At 36.6% G+C, this 17096-nt stretch overlaps 2 protein-coding genes across 2 annotated transcripts; both read right to left on the bottom strand.

Moving 5' to 3' along the window:
- Positions 1-4836: 4836 nt before the first annotated feature.
- slc22a13a (solute carrier family 22 member 13a) lies at positions 4837-11100 on the bottom strand. Its single transcript, XM_063885434.1, has 10 exons — positions 10491-11100; positions 10291-10394; positions 10008-10162; positions 8617-8785; positions 8408-8528; positions 8017-8111; positions 7646-7860; positions 6588-6696; positions 5980-6186; positions 4837-5690 (listed from the first exon to the last, which is right to left on the bottom strand). Exons 1-10 carry the CDS (start codon positions 10863-10865, stop codon positions 5627-5629), a joined length of 1614 nt encoding a protein of 537 aa, XP_063741504.1. The 5' UTR covers positions 10866-11100; the 3' UTR covers positions 4837-5626.
- Positions 11101-12135: 1035 nt separating this feature from the next.
- LOC134865686 (solute carrier family 22 member 13-like) lies at positions 12136-17072 on the bottom strand. Its single transcript, XM_063885347.1, has 10 exons — positions 16549-17072; positions 16378-16481; positions 16140-16294; positions 15853-16021; positions 15007-15127; positions 14043-14137; positions 13745-13959; positions 13549-13657; positions 13262-13468; positions 12136-12993 (listed from the first exon to the last, which is right to left on the bottom strand). The coding sequence occupies exons 1-10, from the start codon at positions 16921-16923 to the stop codon at positions 12918-12920; spliced, it is 1626 nt and encodes a 541-aa protein (XP_063741417.1). The 5' UTR covers positions 16924-17072; the 3' UTR covers positions 12136-12917.
- Between the last annotated feature and the right edge of the window lie 24 nt (positions 17073-17096).

The raw sequence follows: 17096 nt of genomic DNA, 5'->3' as shown, positions 1-17096 counted from the left end.
TCAAACCAATCGACTGCCTTTCCAGGTGACATCTTTGGAGTTAGTGATGTGTTGACAGTGCTACCATCCGGCCCAGCCACGTCTGACTCTGTTTACGATTTATTTGGTTCAGATTCAGCTTCTCTCACCCCTCCTTCAGCTCCTACAGGTTTTTTTGCTGAAGACATCTTTGCATCAGAACCACAGCTGCTGTCAGTGTCTGAGCCAAGTGATGTGAATTTATTTGTGGACACTCTTTTAGGGTCTGACAACAGCAGCACTGAGCAAACAGCAGAAAGCACTGTGACAAATAATAACTGGATGGATGATCTGCTCGGGTAATGCGTGAATGTGTTAAATGATGTAACACAAAAAGTTGGAATAGAAAATAATTGAATGTGTGTACACTTTTTAAGTGCATGCTTATGGTAACCACTTCACATTTACTTTAAGATACAAAACTAATTATGTTGGGTTTGTTTACAATTGAATTTCTTTTGAAACGTTTTATCAATGTAAATAACGAACATAAATGTGATTCTGTGTTAGCTTGTTCATACAGTATGTGTCTTTACATTACAGCTGCCAAATCAGTGTATTTCATTACATGGAAATGATTATTTTTCCAAAGTTAACTTGCATCGAACAAAGGATTTACATTTTGCTGAATTATTATATTTCAAAAATTATTTCAAATGAATAAGTAGTTGATAAAATTGGAATAAAGAGGTGTAAATTGATTGGGAAATGTTTGTATACATAGAAACTGAATATTCTAAAATGAAATGCTGTGTTCTGAATGTATCTATAAATGATTAATCCGTAATAAAAATCACCAACTGTAAGCACCGAGGGGGTTTTGTTTGTTGACCCTTGGAGCTTAATCAAATGTAACAGCATATCGTATAGTTCATATAAACTCCAGGGCATTGTAAATCATTTACTACCTTATGTACTGTCAGATATGGTGACACAGGTTGCCTAACTCTGCCTAAAGTTAACAAAATCCATGCACCAGGATCTCTAATGTACATTTCTAACAAAACATTTTAATATCTCAGATTTGATCAGCAGTTTCACTTGATATCTGCACTGGAAAAACAGACTTTTTAAGACTAAACAAACAAGATCAAAAATGTTTACTAAGTGAGATTTAGAGGGTGCTGTTACCTTTTGATATACAGCATATAGTGCATCACTTTCTAAATTATTCTTAGCAGGATAAACATTATTTCTTTAACCTATTATTTCCGATAAATAACAGGAAAAAAGTGTCACACCACAAACAGTATTTTTCATAGTTTTATTTGAATCTGTAATTTCAATGAGAAGGCCCTGTAAAGTTTAATTTAAAATTATTCTGATGGTTAATCTCATGATCAAATGTGTAAATTACCTAGAATTTAATGTAATTCGATGTCATTAGTAGCCTTTTAAAAACAGTTTGAGTTTTGGTTTTACAGATTGAGCAGCAAATAAATAGTTTTCACGTACAAAGAGCAGTTTTTAATACTCAGAATTAAGAAACATTTGTTGAGGTGTAGACTCAAAATAAAAAATAATCATAAATACTAAATGCTATCATTACTGAACAAAAATTATTAGTTTTATGTGGAAAATAAAGAAACAAGCATTAACCTTTGATTTTCCAAAGACATTTTATTCTAATGAGCCCTACAGCATCTTGAACTGTTATTAAAAATGAAGTTCAAGCTCACACCAACACCATGAAATACTTCAAATGAATCAACAATCATTAAACTCCTCGCAGCTCAAGTTAAAGGGTATTTAACAGGTTAAATGTTTCAAAGGTTGCAAAAAGTTACTGAATGACCTGATAGTACCTTTCTGTCCAACAACAGGATCAGTAAGTCTTTTATAAAGTTCCAGAATAAATGGACCTTTTTTTAGAAATGACAGTTCTTTCAATATCACAATCACTTTTGCCAGTCCAATCTTATACCATCCCTTGACGAGTAAGTAATGAGAGATGTAGTTTTTAAAGCAAATGTATTGCTTTTAAAGAATGAACCATCAGACACATGTTTACATCTTGGTTGTTTCTTGATTGAGACTTGAAGCTGTTCTTCTACAGGTCACATTTCTGAAAGAAGCAGGACAGATAGATGCATGACTATGATTTATCCGTGACAAAATGAGGAAATGTAACAGATATCAACTTGTCTAATACGGATGGAACACTTTACCTGTTGTTCTCAACCTCATCTGCTGACTCAGGACGTTCTTTACTCCTGTTCTCAGGGCGCAGGAAGCCGAGCGCTCCACCGACCAGCGTAAAGCTGCTAAAGACAGGGGGTATGGACCAGTGGTACACAACCAACATATTGAGCAGTGGAGTCGTCAACCCTCCTATTTTTCCTGACATGGCTCCTAAAGCTGTTGCTGTTTGTCTGAAAGAGGGGCCTTAAAAGCTATAACACTGGTTTGGAAAGTTTACACAAGAACAAGAAGCTCACTACTGTATATATACTGAGAACACCTACCTAACAGAAACAACTCCTGGAAATAAACTAAATCTACAGCACCAGCCCAGATCAGAAAGAAAAGAGATGCAACAGCTAAAGATGTAACAGCAATGGAATATCCTGAAAACATAAACCAAAAACTGTTTAACAAAGACAAACAGGACACACTGACATTTGGCTAACTAAACCTTGAAGAGCAGCCAGGATAAACATGCTAGATAGTCCTCCTGTCACTAGTGTTTTTCATAAGTGAAACCCTTCGTCTAAAAATCTCCATTAGCCACATGGAGAGTAAAGTAGCTGCCATTTCAAAAGCACCAAACATCAGCTGTGTCAAAAAGGCGTTGAAGCCAAAGTTTCCCATATCGAAGTACAGGGAGTAAATGGTAAAGGTGCAATGAAAAAGTTAAACATAGGAGAAAACCGAAGATTACTTCAAATAATAGTTTTATACTGAACACTAGTGATACCTTTTTCATTAAAATATTCAAATGTATTGTCAACCTCAGTACTCAGTTACAAGCCCCTTAGGGGACATGGACATTAAAAAAAAGTGTCCATGTCCCCTAAAGGGCTCCATAATTAGTAAGTATATGAAATATTTTAACTTACCCTCCTAATGATACAATTAAGAAATATCTGGTTGGTTGAGGTGACCTGAAAATAAATTTGAGACCTCCTTTGTTCACAGCCACTTTTACTGTAATCTGCAGGAAGAAGAATGTTTAGTTGAACAATGAAAGAGTCACGGGTCATAATTCCCTGAAAACAGGTCTTCTAAAAACTGAACATCAATAATATAAGGTACTTTGCCAATAATCATTCGTCATATTAACAGTTTCAAGTTTCAAAGACAAGATCAATTGTATTTATATTATTGAAATGAATTCATAAATGGACAGTGAAATCAACAAAGTGATTTATTGAATTGTTTTTTTTAAACAATTCAATAAATCAGTCTCAAATACAAAGTAAAAATGAAATTTCATTTATTAGACTGGAATGTTTTCAATAAATAAGCAATGAAATATTTTTCAAAAGAAATCAGTATTGACTGAAATAAATACACACCTTTTAGTCATTTCAAACTCCATTCCAAGTTTACTATATATCTTTTCATTAAGGTTCTGTATTTATTTGATGTCTGGCTATTTTGTTCTGCTTAGGCCCCTTTAATATATGTCATAGCTGATTTTACCACCACATTTATATATGTATATATTACTTAGGTTTTTTTTGTATACCCCTTTTTACTCCCCCTTTTTTTCTAGGCTCTTATCTTTTATGTTATATGTTCTTGTTTATATTTGTACTGTGGGATTGCCAGAAACGGTATTTCAATTTTCTGTATGTATAACACATGTGGAAATTTGTGACAATACAGTGGACTTGACTTTTGCTGGTCAACAAATATGTTGGGTTGCTCTTTTGCTAAGCAGTGGTAAAAGAAAAAAGGAGTAAGCCTCATATTCTTTTGAGTCATTGCTGTCAGTAACAAACTGAAAATGAAAAAATAATAGATCCTTAAGTTATACATACGTCATACCAATCAAGTTCAAAGGTGGTGCTTACATTTTGTGTGGCAGCTTTAAGGGTTGATTTTCTGATTCTGGAGAAAAATAAACCAGTCTTGCTCCTCTATGATCTGCCAGATTAAGTGTTCATCTCACTGGACATTAGCCAAGTTGTGTGGCTCTGGCTAGGCTGCTTTTTTTCCCCCATTTATCGAAACCAGGGTTGTGTATGACCACCATATATTTGTTTAGAGGACACAAAGAACAGTGAGTGTATCAACCAGAAAGTTGCAGTAACACTTTAAACAATAGTTGAGATGGTCTGCTTCTACGTTACTCGGAACATTTTGCTCACAATTCCAGAGATATCAGCTCATTGGACTTTGAGATATAAAACAAGAAAACCAATGTCTGAAGGAAAGCAAAAAAGTAGTCTATAAGGTTGAAGGCAATCTTCCAAATTCAATTTATTGCGTACATGTGGATATTGTGAATATCGAAAAAGGTTGATGTGGCGGCTAATAAATAATGACAGTATTTTTTTTTACCAATAACTTTCAAATCTGTATTGTGACATATTGTCCAGCTTACCATTGGGGTTATAGTGCTGTCAACGCTAGCAAATTATCTGAAAACAACCCGTAATTTCTTTTGACACATTAAACATTATCACTCAAAGTTCCCGTAATACGATGTTAGCCATGAATAGAGTGGTGCAGAGATGACGTTTTAGGTTAGGCCAAGCATTGCAAAGGCTTCACCGACAAAGTTTAAGTATACGTTTGAGTTACACAGAAAACTGTTATTTTCAAAAAATATTCCCACAATGTCTTTCATTCAGAAAATCCAGAGACTACCACTGTGAAGCGTTTTTTTATTGAGAGCTTTGGCAATCAGGATTAAATAGAAAGAAGATAGCAGAAAACCATGAATAACTTAAGTAACATGCTACTGTATTAGATAAAGGTAAGAAGTGACAAACTGACTGTAAAGAAATGATTGTCCTGAGGGTGGCACAAGAGGTTGAGTCATAATCTCATAACAATTAAAAGGCCTTGTGCACATGAACTATGTCACTAATTTCCAAAGATATCAGCTCATTGGACTTTGAAATATATTGTGTAACAACAATTGACCTGAGTGTGGCAGAATAAGAAAAGCAATGGAGTGTCTAGTGGAAAACATACAAAGGTACTCAGTAAGTTTCAAAGAAATCTTCCAATTACAATTTCTTGTGTACAAGCGACATGGTGGCTCTAAAATAGACAATACTATCTCACTATTGTTACACATTATATGGTTACTATTAATGCATTTCCCAATGAGGTTTTTGATTAATAATCATCAGTAATGTGGAATTAATGACTAAGTGGGTAAAAATAATGGAACAGCTATGAGTCTGGTAAAGTGAGAATATTACATTTATCACTTAAATTTCAGGCAGACTTTATTATATTACGATTGACAAAACTTAATGCTCATATCACACTAAAGATATAATATTCATATATTGCTGAACTCTACTGTAAAATAGTTTTAGGTTTAGGCAAATGAGGCCAGTAGTTGTATGACGAAGCAAACTATTAACCACCTGTCTCTAGTGCTAGCAGAGGGACATGGAACATGAGATATATTCAAGTCTACAGTCTAGAGTTCGGTAGATAAGATTTGAGAAAACTTCTGTGTTTCACTTTGGTTCTTCTTTTTGTTTCTGTTGGGAAAAGGGAATACACAGAAGAGTATGTTAGCGACATGTGAGGTGTCCCCTTTTCTGCAAAGTATGGAACAAAATAAATGCTGCAGGACAGTCCTACAAGTATTAATTAATTACAAATATTAGAGGGTATCTTGTTTGTGTCTTCATATTTGCTGACGTAATATTGGTCGACATTTGAAATTTGAAGATGCTAATGAAATGCTGCTTTTAATTCTGAACTATAATAAAAACAAATGTATTGACTGTGCAAGGTGTACTGAGGAGATTTCCGTTTGATGCTTACGTGTTGCCCTCAGCCTCATCAGTTGAATCAGGAAGCTCTTTTCTCCTGGTCTCAGGAAGGAGGAAGCTCAGGGCTCCACTGACCAGTGTCAGGCAGCTGAAGACTACGGTGGGTATGGACCAGTGGTACACAGCCAGCATGTTCAGCAGTGGAGCCAGCAAGCCACCGACTCTGCTTGCAATGGAGCCCAAACCAGAGGCTGTTTGTCTGAAACACAGTTTTACCAGAATTATATCACAGCCATAGCAACCATTTTTCAAGAAAGTTTGAGACAGTTGAACTAACTTTAATGCTCTTAGTTGCCAGAGAGTTGACAAATAGGTCTAGAACTCAGGTTTTCTAAAGACTTGCCATATTTGTGTTAAATTGTTTAGATTGTTTGGATATTTACTTTGGTGAAAATAGGTCAAAATGGTCATTATCTGCATCATGTTCCCTTCTTCCATTGGAGTTAAGGAACTCAGACCTACCACTGTTCTCTTAAAGACGCCAGGCAGGGGTGAAACCCATGACAATGTTTAATCTTTTTGCTAAACCGTCTTTGGTGTAATTCTTAAGAACACACACTGGTGAACATACCAATTACTATAGTGAGATGGAGGGCTTACCGAAAAGATGTTGGGAACAGCTCCTGCACATATACATTGCATATGGATCCTGCCCAGTTAATGAAAAAACGTCCTGAAGTTGCTAGCGAGGTAATAGCAACAGCATTATCTTTGAAGAGAACAACACAGTGTCAGATAATGAAACAACTACTACGAGATGGTCGTTTGTTTTCAGAAAGAGACATCCAATGTAAGCTATATATCTAGGAAAAGTTATTGTTACACTATCATCACTTGGAAACACCATCTGGGAACCATGAATAACTGTACTTAACCCTTAAATAAGCATTCACATACAGCTCCGGAAACCACTCCGCTTTTTTCTTAAATCTCAATCTCTACATGTATGGCAGCCATTCCAGTGTCTGTTGAATTCCAACTAAGAGACATGTTGTCAGAAGTTTATAGAATATAATAAACTAAATAAAAAATCATTTAACTCAAAGATATATCTATACAAAATAAAACCGGAGAAACTGATAATGCTGAAGTGGTCTCTTAATTTTTTCCAGAGCTGTATAAACACTTTGAAAAATTCATTGATTGCTATTTTTTACGATACACCCATATAACACTTTTTTACACACATATTACACACTAGCACACCCCTGTTACACCATTATTTGACCCATTTTACATCCATGTAACAGCAATATTACACAGTAATTACACTGGTATTACACTCATGTTACCCCCATTTTACACCAATATTACACCCATATCACACTGTTTTAACACCCCTCTTTTATATATTTTTAACTGTTATTACATCCATTATCAATTAAAACACCCCTATTACACCTGTATTAAACATTTATTATACCCATGTAACACTGTTATTACATCTATATCACAAACACATTTCACTGTAGTTACACTGTTTCACAGAGCTCAATTCTACACATTGACACAGCCTATCAAATGACTGTATCCCAAAAGGATACAGAAACTATGAAAGGGTTAATGCTATGGTGCAGTCACTGACTATCCACCGTTAGCATGCTTTGCTACTGGCCGCTAGTTAACCTAAACAACATAGAAACACACCAGTGGTTTACCTTGAGGAACAGCTAGGATTAAGATGCACAAGAATCCCCCCAACAGAAGAGTTGCCATCAGTGACACTTTTCTCCCCAGCGCTTCCAACAGCCAGATGCAAAGGATATGAGCTGGGAGTTCAGTCAGACCAAATATAAACTGCGTCAAGAAGACGTCCAAGCCAAGTTTTCCAACATTGAATGATAGGGAGTAGTAGGTAACATTCAAGGAGAACCTGATGATTGAAAAATACATATATATATATATATTTAACATGGTGAAGTTGTTAAATGCATTATTACCTTAAATTCAAATCTCTTTTTTTTTATCAGCCTCTTTTGCATTTATAGGCTGAGAAGAGTTGTTATGTGTATTGTGAAATGAAACTTACCATGCCAATATTATGGTTAAGAAATACTTCCTAAGCACAGATGATTGCATGAGAATAATTATGCCTCCCTTTCTCACAGTTTTTTTCTCAACAATCTGTAATGCACAGGGGATGGAAACAATATCATGCTAACAATTCTTAGGTTAGCAGATCATAAGCGTTAGATTTATCAAAGTTATGGTGTTAATGGAGTTTAACTAAGATGTCTTTGACAGAGATCAGACACTGTTCATGACATTGTAGGAATTTCTTTATGTTATAGTAATAACTTCATAGTTTAACACACGTGGGTTTTTTTTTTTTTTTTTTACCAGTATGACGGTAATTTTGCATTTAGGTTAAGTCTTGATGCAGTGGTAAAAAAAGAAAAACGTTTTTCTGATGAAGCGACCTTTTCCAGAAGAGAGCCTGAAACAGTGCATTTGTTAATGGCTGCCACTTTGGTAATCAGCAGTTTAGCCTCTTCTGTCCTTCCTCTGTCCAACAACCACCTGGCTGACTCTGGTATAAACCTGTCAGAAACAAGAAAATAAACATTCTTTAATAATCTGTAATTTCAGGGAAACATCGGACTGTAATATAAAAAGAGTCAATACACACCATATGTAAATAGCAACAAATGCAAGTGGAGCTGCTGTTATTAGTTGAGCCAGTCTCCAGTCTCTGACGAAGTACATCATACCAGCGAGAAGGCACTGTCCAACTGCACCAAATAGCTGAGTCACACATGCTCCCCATGACCTTTTGGACACCCCGATCCACTCAGTGGCTAGAAACGGGAAATAAATGAGGGTACACCTTGAATTTATTATGCCAACATCCCTATATGTGCCAAGAACAATTGAGACACTAAAAGGACAAAATATACTAAAAGGTGACAGGTTTAATAGTGAACACATTAGTGTCAATATTATATATGTGATGAAAGGACTCTAAACGTGGAAATGATTAAATTAAATTGAGGAAACAAATGATATCTTGTCAGAACAAGCTAATAAATCAAGCCTCAATGTATACTGTATGTAGGAGCCAATGTTGGCTTTCGCTGGAAGGCTATCCAGTTTTTGAACACACACACACCCTGGTACACAAACACATATAATGCATCACTGAGGTAAAGTTTGGCCACCAAACTTAATGTGTTGAAAGTGTCATTTTTGTACGGTGAAGTAATCTAACGCAAGTTTAATGGACGACAGTAACTGAAAATAATGTAAGGTCTGTGTAAGTAGCTCACCAACTGTTAGTTTTAGCTACTGTTACAAGAGTTTACACAGAGATTGTACAGCATTATGTAGCACATTTTAAGGTTCACAATAACTTCACTGGTTATAATAATTAGCTTTTGCCCAGTGTGTTTAGCTTCTACTGTTTTCAGTAGATAGCTAGCAAGACACGTGCCACTGTGTTCAGGAAAAGTAATTGCTATTCAGAAAACCATAAATAAATGAATGTGTGCTGAGAATTGAAAGGGAAAATTGAAAAGTAAAAAAACTACCTGGTTTTCTACTCACTTATATTTTACTGTAGACAAGGGGATGAAAGCAACAGCTTGTGAGTTTGCATTATAAATTAACAGGCTATTAAAAGAGCTGCTGATCTAGTGCACACCTGTGTCTATAGATGACTAGGAGAAGACTCAATGTCAATTCAGTTTGAAAATATTAAATGTTATGTAAAAATGGTATTAATGTGTGTGAATAGTCATGCTTGAATATGTGTGATAAATGAACTCAGATGATTGCTTACAAGCAGTATGATTTCTGTGAAATGGCAAGAGGCTCGGGAAGGGGGAGGGATGGCGTGGCGTGTGTAATGGACTGCCTATCCTTTTTCCTTTGTTTTTTTTCCTCTTTCTTTTTGTATATCTGTGTATGTCTCTTAGTGAGGTTAAATAGAAAACAATACAAATCTGGTCAGAAAAAACTGAAAACAAAAACTGCCCTAAAAGAATTCTCTTTTCAAATGTAATATGATGTGGTATACTTTACCCAATATGACACCGTTCAGTCGATAACCACCATAGCCAATTCCCAGAATGAACTGGGATGCCATATACAAAAAGAAGTTTGGACATAATCCAGTCGTTACAGTAAATATGACCATCACAACGACTGGAATCTGAGCAGCTCGTTTACGACCAAACCTGGAAGAGAAACCTCTCTGGTCAGCATATGTCATATAACCATCTCATTCTTTATATAATAGGGTCTCATCGAACAGGACCATACAGCGTTAAGAGGACGTATTCTGCGCAATTTCAAGTACACTTACGATTCAGCAAAAGGTCCAAATAAGAGACAACCAAAAAGTATGCCAGCCATCAACCCTGCTTGAGCTAATTCCAACAAATGACTCTGGTCACAAACTAGATTAAACTGTGGAAGAATAAAACAGTAGTTAAGAAAGGATAGTTTTATTGAGATTATTTCTATTTTTATCATAAATGACTATGAAACAGACCAACGACTTACATCAGTAACTATGGTGGCTTTGTAAAGCGTTTTAGAGTAAACCCATCCATTCTGGCACCCTGTGGTGTCATTGAGTCCGTACTCCCTGATGGCACCGATAGGCCAGTTCACAGGGACAAACATCTGACACTTGCTGAAGGTCCCGTCATCCTCTCGGGGTAGAGTCAAGTTCAGCTGCTCATCTGTGGTCAGGTTAGAGTCTGTCTGAAGGATCCAGTCTGTGTTACAGTGTCGCTCTGGATCTGATTCAATAAAAAATACACTGGCAAAGTGAAAAGGCAAAATAAGATTAGGGAAGCAAAGACCAAAAAGAGTAATCTTCTGAAATAATCCAAACTCTCCTATAGTGCAGAGAATCTCTCCAAAGTCCGCCATGTTCAGGAGATGGTTTGCTCTTTTTGCATAAATGTTGCTGCAGGACGACCTTTAATCAGCGCCCATTAATGTTTAAACCCCGTAAAGTACAGTTCAGGATATTGTGTGTATGTATGCGTATGGATATTTTATTTGGAAGAAAGACATGGTTCTGTGATTGTTTAACCAAATATGTCTTTACTTATAATTGTATAATCTGCTATTTTTCCAGCACAGCTTCTAATAAAAGCACAATGCAGTGTGTTACTCTCTAACGTTTCTGATCTCTCACAGAAAGATTGTTAAACATTTACAAAAGTTCACAATGTGCTTATAGATGAAGGGTGAAACTGTTACATAATATCGTGTCATTGTGACTTTGGTGAGCCGGTTTCAAATAGAGTATAATGTTATGCTGTAAAGGATGTTATTAAAAGACTGATTACACTTTGGTCTGTAGAAGACTTAAAGGAGACTTAAAAGACATGTAATGCTTTCCTACAATATGTTTGGTTTTCCTTTGGTTTTAACATCTTCAGAAATGTTTCCTTTTCCATGCCACGCAAATCAAAATGTGAAAGGAATCACTTCTCTTAGGAAGCTCAAAGAAATACGGAATGTTATTTCAACGGCTTATTGAGATTCACCAAAGACACACAACCACAAAGCAGGCTAATGGATTGAGGTAACCAGAAACTTCTTTGTTCTGCAAAATAAAATGACTATTTTTATCAAAAGAGTCTGGTGACTTAGCAGAGGCTGGATACAGCTTCAGTTCCCTGTTGGAAAGGGCCGCTAGACAGTAAAGTAAAGTGTTGAAAATATTCTAAATGCAGCGTACATTTACCCTCTTTGGTGGACCTTTGTTTGATTTGGCATAAAGACGTTTTTCTGATGCCCCTGTCTGCAGCACAACTTTTCGTCCATGCTGATACTCCTATCTGGTTCTCTGGAGGCTGCTGACCACCATAATCTGTAGTTTATAGACAATGAGCATGGATAAGTAACTCAAACGAACCTACTTTGAACTAGTCCTTTAAGCTGTCTGCTTACAGACGCACTATTGTATTGTTATTGTCCATGCAGCTTCTGTCACAGCTCAACGAAACAAATAAAACTTGAGCAATGCAAAGTTCTGTTTATTTATTTGGATTTTTCCCTTGTCTTTTTTGTTGAATTATGATAAAGTTACCTCAAGGCCTTTTAAAATATTCAGATGAAAATGTATAGGAAACTACTCGCCAACTAATTTAGATTCAGAAAAAGGAACAGAAGAAAAAAACAAAAACACTATTATGTGACAAGGTTTTATTTTATGTTTCTTAAATCAGGTAGATGTTTGCTGAATGTGCAACTCCACTGTATGTTGTTAGCTTTCTTTGTAACTTAGACAGTAAATGGTATCTGACAGTTTGTCATAAAGCAAAACCATCCTGTTTACAGACTGATGGCAGCTGGAGGATTATCCCCCTGCTGTGTTTATGTTTCCAGATAAGGATATGCTAGAGTCAGGGTTTCCAGCGTTCAAGGCAAGTTAGATGGAGGACTTAAAGACTTTTTAAATTCCACTTTCAATAAAATGGAATAAGAATGTTAAGCACAAAGTTTCCTTTATCTGGATATGTTACACAAAATGACAGGATATGCATGCATATGAATAGATGTTATCAATTAATTTTAGATGACTAACTTGATTACAAAGACTTTTGAAAGAATGTCAAGACATCTTAATACCAATATTTTTTCAAATACTTTTTAGGTAAATTAATTCAATGCCTTTTAAGACTTTTTAAAGATCCACAGAAACCCAGGTAAGCTTATATCCTGTTAATTCAGTGACTTTTGTTCTGCTTTTGCAAAACCTTATGTCACACAAGATTAGACTACTGGCCTGATTTTCAGTATCTTACAGAAGTAACAGCCATAAATACCTAAACTTGAGTAAGACATTAGCAAACACACAAGGTGACTCAGCAACATTGAAAGCCAAAGACCATCCACAAGAAATATTCTATTGAGCAATATACTGTATCTCACATGAGAAAAACATCTTTAAAAAAAAAGTCATTTCGACTAGAGTTTGGTGGAATTCCTGTCGTTTTGTTCGACCACGTTGGAGTCACTGCCCATTTTCTTTGTGTTCATATTCCTAGAAAGAAAAGGATGATACCATTAGGTCATCAACGCTTGACGTATGGTTTCTTTCAATTAAACTGTAAGATAAATTAGGAAATTGTCCACAAATTGTGATTTTTATTAAGTTGTTGTTTTTAACGGATAAAGGAAAACAAGGTGGGGAGTGTGATCTTGTCAAATTAAGTTCTAGTGTAGACAGAAGTCACTGTTTGACCTTAATCTGACCCCCAACAAAAGCCAATATTGCCACATAAACTCTGTTAATCATGCAACTAGCCTACCTGTTGCCCTTGGTCTCAATAGCTGAGTCAGGCAGCTCTGTTCTCCGGGTCTCGGGGAGCAGGAAGACAAGAGCTCCACTGGCCACTGCAAGGCTACTGAAGACTAAGATGGGTATCGACCAGTGGTAAATGGCCAACATGTTGAGCAACGGGGACAACAAGCCTGCCCCTCTAAAGGCTATAGAGCCAAAGCCAACAGCAGATTGTCTGAAAGAGTTCAGTTAACTTTGAAATGTATGTGTATCATTTCTATAATCACATATTCTGTATATATTTAATTTGCCTACCTGACAGAAGTGGGAAACAACTCCTGAATGTAAACCAAACATACTGAACCTGCCCAGTTCAAAAAGAACTTTCCGGTGGTAACAAGGACTGTGATAATTATAGCGCTGTCTGAAATAAAATTTGAAAAGGGTTAAACCACTGGCAGTCAGATGTATGTATCATCATGTGGTGAACGTGAAAGATAAAGGGATTCACCTCGAGGGAAGGCCAGGGTTAAGAGGCAAAACAGCCCGCCTGTCAGGAGGGTTGATATCAAGGACTTTTTTCTCCCAATTAACTCCAAAAACCAGATACAGAGGAGATGTGCAGGGATCTCAGTGATCCCAAACAGGAACTGAACCAGGAAGATGTTCAGACCAAACTTACCCACATTCAAAACTACGCAGAAGTAGCCAAGGTTTAACGAAAACCTTCAAATCACAAGAACACAAACATGTGACAAACCTTTAGGGAATACATTTAAAAAATACATTTCAAATTGTGCTTGACTTACCAGGCAAAAGATAAAATTAACAAATATTTAACCAGGATTGCTGAGGTAAAAATTGCTTTGATTCCCCCACTTTGCACTTCTCGTCCCCCAGTTACCTGAAGGGCAGACGTAATGATGTAGTGAAGCAGTGATTCTATGGTTTAGGCAGCAATTACATTTATTTTGATAAAGTCTTGATATCTCTCCAATAGGCAATATCTCTTTGCAAATACCAGTACAATGCTAACAACAGTGTTTTCCAGCCCTGTCACACCCCTTTATTGACTATCATGTTTTAAATATATGGGTTACGTGTACATTTAAATTGACTTTGAACTGGATTTCATTGAACATTAAATATATAAAGCTCACATTTGAAAATAATAATGTGAGTAACTGAAAAGCAAATGGGATTAAACCTTTTATTCATAAAAAAAAAAGTTGAGACAATGTTCATAAAAAATCATTTTCTCCTCACTCTAAGGACTAGAAGCAGGCTGTAAACATGCATATGGACATATGTGGTCCCCATACAATAAAATGGAACAACATGGATCAATTTAACATCTAATTGAGTGCCATCACAGGTCAAATAATCAAATTCCTTGTATGTGTAAAGGTACCTGGTAATAAACTTGATTCTGAATCTGAAATGTTTTAGCTGTGTCCAATAATAAGTTTAAAGACCACGTGACTCTGGAAACTTCTGACACCCTCATTAGCCTCAGCTTTACTTTGTATTCAGTGGTTGTTAGCGAATGTTAGCGAGCTGACATTCTAAACTAAAATGGTAGAACACATTAAAAATAACACCTTTTACAAAAATCAATGGATTATAATAGGCATTGGAAGCATGATAGCTTACTGCTGTTAGCATTTAGCTTAAAGCAGCACTGTGCCTAAATAGAGCCCCACAGCAGTGCTAGCTAGCACAGCTTATAAAGTAAGTATTGATCAAATGCTATTCAAATTGTATCCGATATACCTCGGCCAGCAGGTTATCTGGGATTTTCTTTTTGTTGATTGCTGCAACTCTACGTATATATTTATTAGCTTCTTCAGTTCTTCTGTGTTCCAGCAACCACCTTGCAGATTCAGGAATCCACCTGAAAAGATTAACCACCATTCAAATGTTCAACTCACTCAAATGAGACAAACACAAAATGTGATCTACTAACAAGGTGGATTACAGTCTTCCTGAACACACTGATAGCTTAGTGTCTTTATTTGGTAGGTTTGAACAGAAAGTGGGTTGAAAGGATAGTACTTATATCTAATCATTGTATTAGTTACAATAGATGGCGGTGGGCACGCCCCCATTGTAGAGATGTAGACAGGATTTGAAGCACAAGGGATAAGCAATGTAGTGTAAAATCTAATTTAGCACCTAAGGCCCATAAATCTTTAATGTTTTACATTCAGCAACAAACAGCACAATGTCTCTGATAGTGAACTAATGCCATTTATGCTTTCATTAAAACCACCAGACTGTAATTTTATTTTAAAAAATAAATGCTTGTGTTCTGCGAGGTAAATTCCCCGTTTTTTAAATAGCTTTGAAGACAAAGCGAATACCAAATATAGATAAAAGCCCTTTGGTCTCACGACATGGCAAAACCATAAGTTAAAATATTCTCAATATGGCATACACTTAATATTAAGTACTATAAGATATTTTGCTTCTACCTGTGACTATTTCTCGAAAAAAAAGGGTACCACTGACTATTGATAAGTACCTCATACAAACACAATTCAAAACCTCTAAACTTCCCCTAAATGTCTACATATAGCAATGAGCAAAAACATTTAAATGACAAAGTGTAACACATACCATATGTACAGCGTTACAAAGGCCTGTGCTCCTCCTATGACGTACTGTGCTTTTCTCCAGTCACGGATGCCATAGACCAGACCAGCAAGGGCACACTGTCCAAAAGCTGCAAACAACTGGCTCATACAGGAAGCAAAGGACCTTTTGGTGACCCCTATCCACTCTGTAGCTACAAACAGAATTTAAACAACAAAATCACTGCAGATCTAGGGATAAAAAGGAAGACAGTTCCCTTGTTGTGATTTTAACCATTCATCAGATGTTGATTAGATAGAAATGAGCCATACCCAATATAGTTGAATTGATTCTGAATCCCCCGAGGGCAGCTCCAGCTATGAACTGCGACACTATGTAGACGTAGACATTCGGAGTCAGACCAGCAACTATGACGAATATTTGCAAGAGGACGACTGGTAGCTGGGTGGTTCTCCTGCGGCCGTACCTAAGGTTTAGATTCAGGGGTTTGAAAGTTTAGGCTTCCTTACATTTTACACATTTCTAATATACTTTTTTCTAGTAACTCACGATTCAGCTGTTGGTCCAAAGATGAATGAACCAGCAAGTAAACCAGTCATGAAGATTGCCTGCACAACCTCAGCCATGTAAGACTCGTCACAGACGAGATCAAACTGCAAAGCAGCAAAATCAGTAGAGCAGCGACACCCTCAAAGAGACCACACAACATACTAGACTTACATCAGTGACTATGGTGGCCTCATACAACGTGTTGGAGTACACCCATCCATTCTGACACCTTGTGGTGTCATTGAGTCCGTACTCCCTGATGGCACCGATAGACCAGTTCACAGGGACAAACATCTGACACTTGCTGAAGGTCCCGTCATCCTCTCTGGGCAGAGTCAGGTTCAGCTGCTCCTCTGTGGTCAGGTTAGAGTCTGCCCGAAGGATCCAGTCTGTGTTACAGTGTCGCTCTGGATCTGACTCAATAAAAAGAAAACTACTAAAGAAAAGGGGCAGTAAGACATTTGGGAGAGTTAACCCAATAAGGATGATCTTCTGGAACAAACCAAAGTCACCAATAGTTTGCAGTATCTTTCCAAAATCAACCATCTTCACACGACTGATTAAGTGCGACACTAACTCTGGGACACTTTTTTCCAAACGCTCAAGTTAAAATAAATGTTTAATCTTTGTAACTGAATGTGTGGTGAGCACACAAGTCCAAATGGTTGATCTGTTATAGCAAAGAACACGCAGAACGAGGCATCACGTTGTAATTAACC

This window comes from Eleginops maclovinus, chromosome 6 (assembly GCF_036324505.1).
Source record: "Eleginops maclovinus isolate JMC-PN-2008 ecotype Puerto Natales chromosome 6, JC_Emac_rtc_rv5, whole genome shotgun sequence".
Classification (NCBI taxonomy): Eukaryota; Metazoa; Chordata; class Actinopteri; order Perciformes; family Eleginopidae; genus Eleginops; species Eleginops maclovinus.
Note: the sequence above shows the minus strand (reverse complement) of the source record. Positions and strands in the feature narration are given on the sequence as shown.

Excerpts from the sequence above, each read along its gene's own strand:
- LOC134865686 (XM_063885347.1), bottom strand. The coding sequence starts at position 16,923 with ATGGTTGATTTTGGAAAGATACTGCAAACTATTGGTGACTTTGGTTTG. Across the intron at positions 13,469-13,548 it reads TTGTTTCCCACTTCTGTCAG|ACAATCTGCTGTTGGCTTTG; the intron begins GTAGGCAAATTA and ends GAACTCTTTCAG. Across the intron at positions 12,994-13,261 it reads ATTGAGACCAAGGGCAACAG|GAATATGAACACAAAGAAAA; the intron begins GTAGGCTAGTTG and ends TTTTCTTTCTAG.
- slc22a13a (XM_063885434.1), bottom strand. The coding sequence starts at position 10,865 with ATGGCGGACTTTGGAGAGATTCTCTGCACTATAGGAGAGTTTGGATTA. Across the intron at positions 10,163-10,290 it reads TTTGGACCTTTTGCTGAATC|GTTTGGTCGTAAACGAGCTG; the intron begins GTAAGTGTACTT and ends TTTCTCTTCCAG. Across the intron at positions 8,112-8,407 it reads CAGGCTCTCTTCTGGAAAAG|ATTGTTGAGAAAAAAACTGT; the intron begins GTCGCTTCATCA and ends TGTGCATTACAG.